The sequence below is a fragment of the Xiphophorus hellerii genome, unplaced genomic scaffold (assembly GCF_003331165.1).
Source record: "Xiphophorus hellerii strain 12219 unplaced genomic scaffold, Xiphophorus_hellerii-4.1 PGA_scaffold_75__1_contigs__length_250000, whole genome shotgun sequence".
In the NCBI taxonomy this organism is placed as follows: Eukaryota; Metazoa; Chordata; class Actinopteri; order Cyprinodontiformes; family Poeciliidae; genus Xiphophorus; species Xiphophorus hellerii.
Genome location: NW_022587650.1, coordinates 102,558 through 117,182, shown reverse-complemented (window position 1 = coordinate 117,182; position 14,625 = coordinate 102,558). Strand labels below are relative to the sequence as shown.

The following is a 14,625-nucleotide window of genomic DNA, read 5'->3' as shown; positions in this document are numbered from 1 at the left end:
CTTGATTGCTGTCCTCCTTTCAGATTCGTCCCTGCTCCAGCACACCTGTATCCAATGAATGGCTCGTTACCAGGCCTGTTCAATGCATCTGGTGAGGGAATTCAACTATTTCATTCTGGTCTGTTGCAGTACAGTAGCTCCCAAGGACTGACCTTAAGCACCCCTGGTGTATGCTAATGTTGACTTCATCCACACTGTGCACACAAGAATATTTTTACACGTGATCACATCTTGACAATGTCACCATGAGAACTCTTTGTTTTTTTATTACAGAATTGTCTGTTTTTCTGCCTTATTTCTGATTTCTTCATGTTTTTTATGGTGTGAGGCACTTTGAGCAGCATTGTTGCTGAGATGTGCTATATACAAATAAACGCTGGTTGTCATTGAGGTTTTAACTGTGCTTAAAGAGGTATAAAAAAAATTAGAAAAGTCAAAAGAGCAATAACTTTATATTTGAGTAGACTGACAAGTGGAATTTAAAATACATTCAAAAAAGGTAGTTTATTGACAAGTTCCAATTACATTTCAATAATAATGTTTTAAATTTTGTATATTCTTTTGAAAAATTGTAATTAGAGCAGAAACAGATATATTTACATAAAAAAGTTATGAGAAACTTTATTCCACATCAGGGCAGTTTGAGCTTGTTTCAAATATTAAGATAATACAGGACCACAATAATGATGGTCTTAATTACTAACATTGGATTAATTTGAATCTACATTTGTTCATATAAACACTGTGCTACTTAACAATTAAATCACATTTAACCCCTGAATACACACTGTCTTCAGTTTTCAGATGCCGTTTTATGTTTCCTCTTGGTGTTTTCCTTTCGTCAAAATGTAAGGCAGCGTAGTTCAGGTCCTGTCCATTTACCGTCTGAGCAGAAAGAAAATATTGCATTAAATTTTTGTTCCATGTGACATTCAGGTATATTTTTTAAGACTTTTAAACACAATTTTATATAGGTCACTTACAATATTATCCAGTTGATTCTCATTCTGTTTTGCTGTTGAAAAACAGTTCTCAATGGTTTGCTCGAAAGTTCAGAGTTTTTCTTCATAGTAGATTATTTAGGTCTTTATTTGTTTCAAATACAGCGAGACAAAAGATACAACTGACCTTTAACGTTTCCACACCATGATCTTCGAGTGTGGTGGCAGATAAAACCGATATTTACAGTCATAGAGATGACTAAGCAGATTATTATGATCATCAACACATTAACTTTAGGAATTGCTGACTGATCTGCAAAACAAGGTGAAAAAGAAATAATCATTGTCTTCAAAGAAGTAATAATATTTGCATAAGTATTTGAAGTACAAAAACTCTTACCTGTTGTTTTAATTCCATTTCCAAATAATATCTCTCCACATGTTGCCACGGCGCAGTAAAATGTTCCCTTGTCAGAAGAGCTGAAGTTCTTAGAAAAGCTGTAACTACATTTCTTTTGAGCGTTCGATGTCACTGTGTTCTCACAGTCACGAAGTCCTTTGTCAGTAGAATGGATGATTTCTGGATAGGACTGTTCTGATCCGGTTCTGAACCAGAACACACTGAGTTCTCCTGAACAGGCTTTGTCCTCAGACTGAGAGAGGACTGAACACTGAAGAGTCTCTGAGTCTGTTGGACGGGCAGGATCAGAATCTGGGTTCTGAAGAACAGTGTAGCTCGATGTCCTGGAGTTTGCTATGAAGAAATTAAAATGTATATTAAACTGTAAACAAGAGTTGTACTATTTTTATTTAGGATAAAAATAATTTGATTCTTGATGTCAAAAATAAGAAGTCATCTATCTCAGTTTAACCTGAAAAATGTTTTATTGATGTTTATTTATATATTTTCAGGCTTTTTTATTGATAGTTATGTCAATTTTGCTAATCTAAATAAATAAACGTAATGTAATCTTTTTTTGTAGAACAAAAGGCAAGAAATAGAGAAGAAAATACCATTTTCTTTTTTGTTATATTTTTAAAATGTCTCACAAATAATTTAAAACAAACCAAATTCTGGTCCCTTTTACTGAGGCTCATGTAGTTTATCAGTTATATTTGTCTGCAGTTTCTTGTGTTTGGATGTGGGTTTTAGTGACAAAAGGCCAATTGGTTTAACATTTTTTAATCTTGCTAGTTCACTTGACCACAAATTTTCTTCATCAATTAATCCTGGTCAGAGATGCTGTTTTCCATCTTATTCAACATAAATTCCTTTATAATTGGAAAAAAAAAAAGTTTTTCAACAAACTCCTAATGTTATTGTGCATGTCTGTTCATTTTGAAAAGCAATAATCTTTACTGTAAAGAAAATATTTGTCCGTGCTAGGTTTGGTGTTTAAACATTTAAACAATAAATATAATATTATTTAAGGGTGTATTGTATTGGTTGACCATTGTTTGATGCCTCAGCCAATGGTAAGAGACATCAGTGGAATATAGAAAAAGAATAAATCCATAGATACCCAAAGTATCAAGAGTACTTATTTTGAGAGCAGAGATGCCAAAAAAGAGATTAATCTAAAAACTAAGTTTCCCATGAGCAATCAATCTCATTGCATATTAAACATAGTCAATCATTTATGACTAAAGCTCACAAATTGTATTGATCAGAGACGTAGATCAATGTCTAATGTATTTCTTTCTAGTTTAACTTAATTCTCCAGTCCAAGTGGAGCCGTGTTTTTTGGAGAGAAAGAGACACATTCAGACGGAGAAAATATTAAATCAGTTCTTTACCTTTTACTGATAAATAAGTCCCAGTCCAAGTAGATGCAGTCCAGTCCATGTGAGCACAGTGATACATTCCTTCATCTTGTAGAACTGTCTTCATAATCGTTAGATTGCTGAATTTATCATCGTTTGTTGCCGCTATTCTTGAGGTAGACGCATTTTGTTTATAATTAGGCTTTATGCTTTTCTGCTGCAACACAATGAATTTCAGAGTATCTCCTGCACTCTGTTTGTACCAGTGAAGCCATGAGGTGCTTTGAAATTTCTCCAATAAAGCACAAGACAAAGTCACAGGATCACCAAGTTGAACCGTGACCACTGGGACCAAACAATCTGTATCATTTAATGAAAACAATAAGGAAAACAACAAAAATATTTAATTGCCATCAGTTGCTTATCATTCAGTTACTTAACTGATGAAATGTTACTTACGCCCTTGGTGAAGAAGAAACAGTGAAGCCCATAACAGAAACATGCTGACACTGCCGTCATTGAGACCCTTGATTCTTAAATAACAGGGGGAGGTGTGGAGATCCACAGTCAAATGCATGTGATTGGCTATGACGGCATATACAATCAAAGTGCACTTCCTGCCACAGTAAAGCAATGTTCTTTGAAAAACCCACTACAATTACACTTGGTGGTGTTAACAGAAGTTTCCAAAGTGCCCTCCTGGGTAATTAAAATAAAAGTCAGGCAATTATACCAAACATCTGTTATTTCAACATAATATGTAAAAATTAAGAAATCTCAACTCACAGGACATGTATCAGGTCTTTGCTGGACTGAAAAATAAATGTTTTGAAAAGATGTTTTCAGACACTATTTATTCGCTGTTATTTTAGGGGAGTGTATTCAAGCACACACTTTCTGTTTACAGTACTGGACATAAAATAATGGAAACGCAATCTAAATTTTTTGTGGGATAAATTATCAGATGATACTACATTGGATATCTATGATCTGCTTTATTTGACAATTATCTTTATCTGACAATAAAAACATACTTGAATCCTGCAACTTTTGTAACTGGTGGCTGGAAGAAGAGCCAGATGACTGATGCACAGCCTGGATTGCTGGATTTCACACCTTTATATACAGCATCAGATAATCCAGAATCACAATATAAGAAGTATGTCAGACATAAGAAGGTATTGCCTTGTAGTAGAAAGTTCGCCCTTCGCAGTTTCTTGATGTCTTTGTCCTTTACAATTGTTTCTTCCAACTCTCTAATATGATCCTCAAGCTCTCTAATCTGAGATTTATCATCTGTCTGATTATGTGAAAACAAACAAAACAATGATAGTATGATTCAAGCACCAAACGGGAAAAAAATACATACACATATGCATAACATTTACGTAGATAGACAGATGTGGTTGTGTGTGTCTGTAGAGAAGTCAGAAAATCCAAGGTGGTATCCAGTACCTGAATGTTCGCGTTTTGTACATTGTTAGAAAAATTTGAGCGACTGTTTGGAGATTTGTTGTTTGTTCTTGGCTCTCTTGGTGCAGAGGGATTTCGATCACAGACTATCTCTTCATCGGAGTAGGAGGCCTCTTCGGAAATATTCGTAGCTTGAACCACTCCTCCATTAGAGAGCCGAGACCAGGAACTGAACCCAGGACGTCTGCATTGAGGACTACAACCTGTGCACATGGTGCACTACCAATACTAACATAAGATAATAACATAAAAGGGTGTGGGGGCGAGTAACGTAGCAGAGGGTATTAGACTACCGTCAACGCAGGGAGGGAGAGAAGCTAACGTGAGAGCAGAGGTGACTCAAGTAACGTGTGGGAGTGGGGGCACAATATGGGATATTTACAGGAAAATACTAATATAGAAGCACGGCGGGAGAGGGAGGTAAAATACGGTAGTTTCCCGGAAAAAACGGCAAACTTGACGGGTATGGGCTTGATCGAGGCAGTACTACTACCTTTTATTTTAAAATATGGGCCATTTTTGCAGCAAAAATGTGAATTTTAGAGCTGTTACAATACAAAGTCTTCAACATCTGCTTAAAGTGAAAGATGCAATTTAAGAACTTCAAAGTCAGTGCTTTGAAATGGCCGACTCTATGCCCTGATGTCTATCCATTCATCCATTATCTGCTTATCCTTGAAGTGTGCCGGGTGCTTGTGCCTTTTTATACAATGTCATTAAATGTCTATAGGTTCAGTCGTTCATGGATCCTATTTCTTCAGTCCTATGTCTCTGCTTTTAGTTTGTGTTGGTGTTTTGATGATTTTTCTTTGTTTGTGTGTAATTGTCATACTCAGTTCATTCCCTGTTGTTCATTATTGTCATCATTGTCTTTCTGATTTAGTTTATTCCTTTGTGCTAAGCTATTTCTTGTGTTTTGTGTTTCTAAGTGACGTACAGTGAGGTTCATAACTGGTGAGGCACTGACTTCTCTGGAATTGGATACACTAAATCCAAAATAAAGTCTTTGTATTTTGACCTTAATTGAAACATTTAGTTGTTTTAACATTTAATTATGAATCAGTCAGTTGCATACTCTTAAACAATATTAAACACAAGAGCAATAAAATAATATTTAATATAAAATGTATTTTTTTTCTTTTATTTTTGGTTTAGATCTCTTTGTTATGATTAAAATTGAAAATTGTGTATGAACTTACCTGTATTTATATGAAGCCCGAGCACTTACACATCTCCATCACAAAAAATCGTCATTGTTAGACTTCATATTTTAAACGTTTTAGTGAAGATCACCAAGAAGGAGAGTCATCCTGGAACATTTGTATTCCTGTTGTAAAATGTGTATTTCTCCAACTATTTTTAAGTTTTTTAATGCGTACATGAAAGGCACCTGTTGCCCATTGTGCCTATGGGGCTCAGCACTGCCCCCTATCAGTGCAGCATGGCACTTTCAGCCTCACTCCAGCCTGTGTAACAGCATATGTGTAATCCATAAATTTAGTGATTGGTCAGGATTCTGATGTGTTGGGTGCTTTTATTCCTCTTTAGTAAGAGATCCATCTATCCCAGAGAGTATCTGTGCTAGAGAGCACTGGGCTACCTTCACAGCTGTTCTTTATCAGCTTCACTAGGGTGACACCTACAGCTTTGATGTATTCAACAAATTTCATCCTCAAAGTTTTGTCGCCTCTGAATCCTTACAAAACGTCAGGATCTCTAAGCTCACTTCTTGATAACAGTTCTTTGAGCACACTGAAGACTGGATCCAATGTCCAAATCTCCACCTTTCCTCAGTATATAATCTGTCTCTCATTGCTTATTGCTACTGCTACCATTATGCAGTCCGTGCTCTATGTCCAGCTTTTCCTATAATCCTCCTGTAAGTTTGCTTTGGTAATTAGTTATTAAGACTTTGCTAATTTTCTTCACTGTTAGAATATTTCTGTTAGTTGTAATGCTTTCTGACATACAACTAATAAAAAACATTTAAGATTATCAGATAAATAAAATATTTTTAATACAGACATACAGTTTTAATGAAAAGCATGTTTAATACTTGCTTCTCAGAAGGGACTTTTAATCTGACATCAAGTTTCATTGGAAGCCATATCCAACTTTATTGAACATGATTATATTTAAGTCAGTTCTCTGACATTTGAATATACACTTTCTTCAGTCTTCAGCTCTCTCTTTTTTGTCGTCTCTGTGGAGAAATGCAAGGCAGCATAGGTCATATGATCTCCATCTTCTGTCTGAGAGGAAGCATAATATTTAAATCAAAATATACATTTTGTTGTATCCAGTTGTGTTTTTTTTTCATTTTGAATTCACAAACAAAATTAGATGTGTTTACTCATAATATCATCTGGTTGGTCCATGTCATTGTGTTGTGCTTTCTAGACACATGGTATAAAAGGTAATATGCATTCTGAAATTATCTTCATTTTTTTCTCTTTTGAAATAAACTTCCTATTTGTTTGATTAATACTTACCTCTAAAGTTTTTGCATGGTGTTCTTTGAGTTTGGCAACAGATTAAAACAATAATCACAATCACACAAATGGTCAAGCAGATTCCTGTGACCACCAGCAGCAACATAACTTCATAACAGGACGAATGAGCTACAAAACAAAGAGATAAAGACACATGTCATGGTCTCCAATAAAGAGATGATGTCAATAATATATGCTGTTTAGGAGCACTATGCAAAACAATTCATACCGCTTTCGATTCTGGTTCCATTTCCAATAAATATCTCTTTGCATGTGGCCACAGCACAGTGATAAGTCCCAACATCAGAGGAGTTGATGTTCTTAGAGAAATTATATCTGCATTTCTTCTGAGTGTTTGACGTCTTCTCACAATTTTCAGGCATTTTTCCATCACTGTAGATGAGATCAGGAGAGTTCTTGTCTGATCCGGTTCTGAACCAGAACACACTGGGATCTCCTGCACAAGTCTCTGTCTCAGTCTGAGAGACAAGTGAACACTGCAGAGTCTCCGAAGTTTTATGATGTAGATCCAGAACAGCTGGCTGCTGAACAACACGGTAGCTTGATGTTGTTTCACTGTTGCCTAAATAAATAAAGATATTGGTATTAAATCAGAAGAAGATACAGGTGCACTGTTATTAATAATATTGAAAAACAATTGTTGAGTTTATATTTGTCTTTTAATCAAGCTTTTGCAAAAACATTTTACAACTATTGTATTTTACCTAAAAAATATATGTTTGCTTTAAGATTATGGACGTGGTAATATTTTTATTACAGTGAGATCTTATGGGTAGATAAGATGGAGATCTTTACTAACAGATATCTTCATGACAAAGTATTGCAAAATTTGTTTGAAATACAAATTATGTTTATTTTTTATTAAAATTACAGTAATTTTACAAAATAAAATTACTGTAATTCTATTTTGTATATATATTGAATTACACAAAATACCTGTTAATAATAAATAAGACCCATTCCAAGAAGAACCAAGCCAGTCCATAAGACCACAGTGATACATTCCTTCATCTTCTTTGGTGGTCTTCCGAATCGTCAAGTTGCTCATTTTGTTGTAATATGTTGTGTTGAAATTTCCAGATGTAAATCCTGGTCCATAATCGGGATTTGTATTGGGATGTGTCATTACAATTAATTTTAGAGTATCTCCTGCAGTTTGCTTGTACCAGTGAACCCAACCGAGGCTCCCAATGGTCTTGGTAAAAACACATGTCAAAGTCACAGGTTGACCCAGTTGAACAGTGACAACAGGAGCCAAGGTATCTGCATTTAAAGACAAAAGCAATGAGAATAAAGTTTAGAATAAGAAAAACCAATAGATAAAAGTCATATAATAAAAGTTTATAACACCTAAATGGATGTTACAGTAGACATTAAATTTCAGTTCATGCTCCACTTACATCCTTAATGCACAGTCTGGCCCATAACGGTCAAATTCACGGCCTTTGTTAAGAGATTTGTTATTTAAGTCAAAGGGAGATGTTTTGTAATCTGCACTTTCGAAGGCATCAGATTGGCTTTCTTAGAAACAAAATCGCTGATTCTGGTGTGCAGATGTGTGCAGATCTATTCCATGAGCTTCTTCTGGATTTAAAGATCTGTAGAACTTCTGCTGTATGAGTAACCATTCTAGTAGTCCCTAGTTCTATCTGCATTACTTGTATTTTTTCCCAGATGATTTCCTAGTAAAAGTCTATCCTTACGTCCTATTGCTAAAGACACTTCCCTGTGCTCTAGGGTCCGGTCTAATCTGCCGATCTGTTTGTTTGAATGGGATCTCCTTGAGTGTTTCCTGCAGCTCCTGCAGCTCAGACAGGTGGTGAGCCTCACCTGCCTGAGCCTCACCTCAGGCAGGTGAGGCTCTGATGTCCTCAGCTCCTCACCTGCCTGCCCACTCTCCATCATCAATCACTCACCTTCTCTGAATCCTTCAAGTACACTCTGAACATCCATACTCACCTTTGAACTACAAATATTTGCTCTCATCTCACACCAGACTCAATCTACTCTCCCACTCACTTCTCAGCTTCAAGCCACAGTAACAAAATCAGTATTTCGATCAACCTGCAATGGATAATTTACCTCTTGTTTTCCAGACATACAGTAACTGCACCCAGACACCCAAAAGGAAATGGAACCAATTCAGTACATTTCTCATTTTCTGGTAAAATCCTTCTTAATCAGCCTTTTTACTTTTTAACAAATAGTAAAAAGACTATGGTTCAGGAAACTAACTTGAAAATTACCATCACAGAGCACTTCCTGCCACAATGAAGCTGGTGTTTGATTCTATTTCATATAGGACAGACTTGTTGGCCTTTCACTAAAATATGACTATTCATGGTTTTTTCTGAAGTATAGTTTTTTGATATTATTTAGCACCAGTTCACTATTCACAAATTTGCAGAATAAAAGTTTCAATGAGTGATTGATTGGTGCCTAAAGCCACTCAGCTCTGAGATAATCAACCTATAAATTGTCCTTCCATCTAAATGACTGCTCATAGACAACTTTAAACGTAGTTTTGGTAATTTTTATTGTCAGAATTATGTCAGTGTTGCACATTCTGTTATAAGGCAAATAACCATAAGACTATACAGTCAGCAGACAAAGTATATAATCTCATAATTGTTTAAGCATTTTCTTCATTTTCTTATTTAATGCCACGGTTGTATATCATCACTATGGAGAATAAATTTCTTTTCGGAACATGAGCTACTGATGTTATAAAGGAAATCTTACATTTTATAGTTTTTTAACAGGGTTTAAGAGAGTAAAAATAAATGGCTGGTACTTATGTAGCGCTTAGCAAGTGCAAAGGATCCCAAAGCGCTTCAGATTACATTCACCCATTCGAGCACTGATGGTAGTAAGCTACTGGATTATAGCCAGGGCTGCTCTTTGGCAGTCTGACAGAAGTGACTCTGCCATCCACCAGCATGACCAAGAAATCACCAGCAGGCAAGACATAGCAGGGGCTTGAACTGGCAACCCGCCGGCTACAGGACAAACTCTTACCACTATTACCACCTTTGTCCCACAACAGTCACTTGCAAATTCTGACTTTGAGAAATCGCCATTCAGTAAGACCACCAATGCGACTGGTGATCACCATGCCAACTGTACATGCAAATCTGTATGCACAGTTGGCACGCAAGATTCAAAATGATAACTTGTTTCATATTTAGAGAAAATTATACTTACTTCCTTGGCGGAGAAAACATAGTGTCACCCAAAACAGAAGCATCTTGACACAAGTCATTACACTCTGTGATGCTTAAAAGACAGGAAGATGGGTAATTTACCACTGATGCCTCACCCACTTTTTCATGAAAAAGTGTGCAAAGTCTGTGACCTACAAAGAGAGCTGTGAACTTAAATTCAGAACACTGGGGGGAAAAAGCAGTGACTCTGTGACCAAAGATTAACAAAGATTTCTTAGAATTAGCATAGACTTCAGAAAATTAGAAGAGGGAGTCAAAACATCAGCTCTACCTTTCGATGCTTGAGGACCCTGCCTTCTTCCATAAATGTGCCAAAAATGACCCATTTTAGATTCAATATGTTTTTGTGCTACTTGAGGACAATCATTTGTTATCGCTTGTATTGTTGTGTCCACCCAACAGAGACTTTAAAGTTATTTTATTTTTAATATTTAGAACATTTTTAAAACACTTAAAATACTCATACCAATACTCATTTTGTGTGCCTGTAAGAGTGCGTGCAGAAGTACGTTCCCTTTCATCCAACATTTATAAGACCATTACAGCAGTAAATCTTGTAACCATGACGCTTGAATGAGTAAACATTTGAACTCTGGACCACTGCGGTGAGTCCTTAAGGGAACAATCACAGAGTGGCCCCGAACAATAAAATTCCTTTCCCTTTTACTCATCTAACTAAGCTTCAAATACTTTGTTCAGTGGGTTGAACAAAAAGATTGCATAAAAATGTGAGGGACTAAAGCATTTTTAAACACGATCCCCTCATTTCAGGAGCTCAAAAGAAATTGGACAAATTAAACAATAGTGAATAAAAATGTACATTTCTAATACTTGGTTGTCCAGTTGTTGTACAATTCAGGGAAGAGATAGGGTCTATGTCCAAGTGATAAACATATTTTGATACAAAATGTGTGAACTACGGTGGCCCAGACAGTTCAATAAGGCACCGTAGTGAATCAGCCCCAGAGAGAAAGACAAGTAGACAAATTGATTTATTATTATTATTATTATTATTATTATTAGTATTATTATTATTATCATGATTGTTAGTTAAGATTGTATTTGTACTCATGACTGCATATCACTGGTGTATATTAATTATTCTCTCGTCTTTTACATTTTGCTGTGTAGCGTAAACACTTGTGTATTTAGTGTCTAATTCAGCTCATTCTCCTAATTAAGCTCACCTGATTTTCATTGTTTATTGCTGCTTACTTCATTATGCTGTGTGTGCTTCATGTCTTGCTCTCCTTGTAATCTCCTGTAAGTTCCCTTTGGTGTTTAGTTATCAAAATTTTCCATTTTTGTCACTGTTTGCTTCAACAGAATAAAGAATACAGGTGCTGGGAAAAATATGTGTTAGCTTGTAGCAGGAGGTTTGTTGATCTAAAATGTTAGAATAAAATTAAGACAATGTTGTATTTTCACATGTTTTTAATTGTAGCATTTCTTAAAATGTAATGAGTTGTATAAATACATATATAACAATATCAGTGCTGTATGTGAGTCTAGATTATAGATTATAGAACCTTTTAATACTTTAGAATATTACTGAAATGTCAGGTACCATAGAGACTACCTATAAAAAGGCTTATTTCTGTTAGTTATGATGTTTTGTGATATACAACTAATTAAAACATTTAATATTAGAACACTACATCAGACAAATAAGAATATTTTTAATACAGAAATGTGGTACTTGTTTCTCAGAAGGGACCTTTAATCTGACATCATGTTTCATTGGAAACTACATTATAATTTATTGAACATGATTATATTTAAATAAATTCTCTGACATTTGAATATACACCTTCTTCAGTCTTCCTCTCTCTCTTTTTTGTCGTCTCTGTGGAGAAATGCAAGGCAGCATAGGTCACATGATCTCCATCTGTCTGTGGGGAAATATAAGATTTTAATCAAAATATAAATTTTAGTCATTTTGTTATATCAAGTTATTTTTATATTTCAATTTTACAAAGTTAGTAGACAATTAGGTGTGTTTACTCACCATATCATCTGGTAGATTGATGTCATTGTGCTGTGCTTTTGATGAGGAGTTTTCTAAACACATAGTTCAAAAAGCAACATGAATTCTGAAAATATTCTAATTGTTAGATTTCTGTTAATTTGATTAATACTTACCTCTAAAGTTTTTGCATGGTGTTCTTTGAGTTTGACAACAGATTAAAACAATAATCACAATCACACAAATGGTCAAGCAGATTCCTGTGATCACCAGCAGCAACATAACTTCATAACAGGACGAATGAGCTACAAAACAAAGAGATAAAGACACATGTCATGGTCTCCAATAAAGAGATGATGTCAATAATATATGCTGTTTAGGAGCACTATGCAAAACAATTCATACCGCTTTCGATTCTGGTTCGATTTCCAAGAAATATCTCTTTGCATGTGGCCACAGCACAGTGATAAGTCCCAACATCAGAGGAGTTGATGTTCTTAGAGAAATTATATCTGCATTTCTTCTGAGTGTTTGACGTCTTCTCACAATTTTCAGGCGTTTTTCCATCACTGTAGATGACATCAGGAGAGTTCTTGTCTGATCCGGTTCTGAACCAGAACACACTGGGATCTCCTGCACAAGTCTCTGTCTCAGTCTGAGAGACAAGTGAACACTGCAGAGTCTCCGAAGTTTTATGATGTAGATCCAGAACAGCTGGCTGCTGAACAACACGGTAGCTTGATGTTGTTTCACTGTTTCCTAATTAAATAAATATATTGGTATTAAATCAGAAGAAGAAACAGGTTCAGTGTTATTAATAATATTGAAAATCAATTGTTGAGTCTATATTTGTCCTTTGTTCAAGCTTTTGCAAAAACATTTTACAACTATTGTATTTTACCTAAAAAATATATGTTTGCTTTAAGATTATGGATGTGGTAATATTTTTATTAAAGTGAGATCTTATGGGTAGATAAGATGGAGATCTTTACTAACAGATATCTTCATGACAAAGTATTGCAAAATTTGTTTGAAATACAAATTATGTTTATTTTTTTATTAATTCTGTTTTGTATATATATTGAATTACACAAAAAATATGAATTACCTGTTAATAATAAATAAGACCCATTCCAAGAAGAGCCAAGCCAGTCCATAAGACCACAGTGATACATTCCTTCATCTTCTTTGGTGGTCTTCCGAATCGTCAAGTTGCTCATTTTGTTGTAATATGTTGTGCTGAAATTTCCAGATGTAAATCCTGGTCCATAATCGGGATTTGTATTCTTGCGTGTCATTACAATTAATTTTAGAGTATCTCCTGCAGTTTGCTTGTACCAGTGAACCCAACCGAGGCTCCCAATGGTCTTGGTAAAAACACATGTCAAAGTCACAGGTTGACCCAGTTGAACAGTGACAACAGGAGCCAAAGTATCTGCATTTAAAGACAAAAGCAATGAGAATAAAGTTTAGCATAAGAAAAACCAAAGAAGCAAAATCATAATAAAAAGTAAATGCCTAAATTTTTATTACAGAAAATTTTACATTTCAGATCATGCAGCACTTACATCCTTTATGAAGGAAAAGAAGCGCTGCCCATAAAAATCGTCATATTCACACTGTCTTTTGACATTTAAGTGAAAGAGAGATGTTTCGTAATCCACTCTTTCAAAGGCATCTGATTGGCTTTCTTAGAATCAATAAGCACTTCCTGCCACAATGGAGCTGATGTTCAATGCAAAATGTTTTCTGTAAAGAATAGATGGGTTTGCCTGCCAGTAAAATATCTGATATTATTTTTCATATATTTTTTAAGTTTACCTTTTGGCATTTATTATTGAGCACCAGTTCAATTACATATTCACACGTTTACTGAATCAAGGCTTTAATGTTTTAGGTCTGGACCAAGCAACACATTATGTAAAAATGATCCTTCCTCCTCACAAAAAGCTAATAAAAAACTCTAAAAAAAAATGTTTAAAAAAAGTTTGGCAATTTTTATTCTCAGAATTATTTCAGTGTTTCATTTAATAGTTTATGTTGTAGGTTAAACACCTTCAGATTCTGAATCTAGCATATAAATTATAGAATCCTGTTTTGACTTATGTGTTGATATTTTCTTGAACATCCTGTTTTATTTAAAGAACATAAATACATCAATGGCAAAGTTTTAGATCATAAATATGGAGATTGATTTTGACCTCCTAACAAGAGCTGCTAACATTATCAATCCATCAAGAAAGTCAGAAAGATTGTAGAGAAAGAAAGTGAATATTTGACTGCAAAAAAATCTACACCCAGTAACAGCACCAGTATAACAATCCATCAAAAGCTGCATACGCAGTTGACATGCCAGATACAAAATGATAAATTATGTTTCATATTCAGAGAAAAATGATACTTACTTCCTTGATGAAGAAGAACATGTATTGTGACCCAAAACAGAAGCATCTTGACACAACTCTTTACACTCCTGTGATGCTTAAAAGACTAAAGGAAGTGGGGCGATTTCAAACCGATGACGACGAATCACTGTATTTCCTGCCTCACTCACGTTTTCCTGCAAAAGTGTTCAAAGTATGGCCTTAGAGAAAGCAATGTTGACTCAAATTCAGAATGCTGACGATGGAAAAAGCAACAACTCTGTGACTGAAGGGTCAGACTAACAAAGTGGCAAAATTTCTTAAAATCCACATAAAATTAGAAGAGGGCTTAATAAAACCAAACCAGAAAATTCTGTCAGA

The 14,625-nt window shown here is 35.1% G+C and overlaps 3 protein-coding genes and 2 long non-coding RNA genes across 5 annotated transcripts; all 5 read right to left on the bottom strand.

Annotated features, from left to right (window-relative positions):
• Nucleotides 1-561: 561 nt before the first annotated feature.
• Nucleotides 562-3,213, bottom strand: LOC116716628 (uncharacterized). Its single transcript, XM_032557451.1, has 6 exons — nucleotides 3,165-3,213; nucleotides 2,739-3,065; nucleotides 1,342-1,695; nucleotides 1,129-1,254; nucleotides 984-1,015; nucleotides 562-885 (listed from the first exon to the last, which is right to left on the bottom strand). The coding sequence occupies exons 1-6, from the start codon at nucleotides 3,205-3,207 to the stop codon at nucleotides 748-750; spliced, it is 1,020 nt and encodes a 339-aa protein (XP_032413342.1). The 5' UTR covers nucleotides 3,208-3,213; the 3' UTR covers nucleotides 562-747.
• Nucleotides 3,214-6,265: 3,052 nt separating this feature from the next.
• On the bottom strand, nucleotides 6,266-6,784 carry LOC116716635 (uncharacterized). Its single transcript, XR_004338566.1, has 2 exons — nucleotides 6,671-6,784; nucleotides 6,266-6,381 (listed from the first exon to the last, which is right to left on the bottom strand). It is a non-coding gene; the product is annotated as an uncharacterized LOC116716635 (long non-coding RNA).
• Nucleotides 6,785-6,879: 95 nt separating this feature from the next.
• LOC116716617 (uncharacterized) lies at nucleotides 6,880-10,021 on the bottom strand. Its single transcript, XM_032557441.1, has 3 exons — nucleotides 9,896-10,021; nucleotides 7,628-7,954; nucleotides 6,880-7,253 (listed from the first exon to the last, which is right to left on the bottom strand). The coding sequence occupies exons 1-3, from the start codon at nucleotides 9,951-9,953 to the stop codon at nucleotides 6,880-6,882; spliced, it is 759 nt and encodes a 252-aa protein (XP_032413332.1). The 5' UTR covers nucleotides 9,954-10,021.
• A 1,408-nt stretch (nucleotides 10,022-11,429) lies between these two features.
• LOC116716612 (uncharacterized) lies at nucleotides 11,430-12,171 on the bottom strand. The gene is made up of 3 exons (XR_004338561.1): nucleotides 12,058-12,171; nucleotides 11,924-11,976; nucleotides 11,430-11,807 (listed from the first exon to the last, which is right to left on the bottom strand). It is a non-coding gene; the product is annotated as an uncharacterized LOC116716612 (long non-coding RNA).
• A 95-nt stretch (nucleotides 12,172-12,266) lies between these two features.
• Nucleotides 12,267-14,344, bottom strand: LOC116716616 (uncharacterized). The gene is made up of 3 exons (XM_032557439.1): nucleotides 14,287-14,344; nucleotides 12,990-13,316; nucleotides 12,267-12,640 (listed from the first exon to the last, which is right to left on the bottom strand). The coding sequence occupies exons 1-3, from the start codon at nucleotides 14,330-14,332 to the stop codon at nucleotides 12,267-12,269; spliced, it is 747 nt and encodes a 248-aa protein (XP_032413330.1). The 5' UTR covers nucleotides 14,333-14,344.
• Between the last annotated feature and the right edge of the window lie 281 nt (nucleotides 14,345-14,625).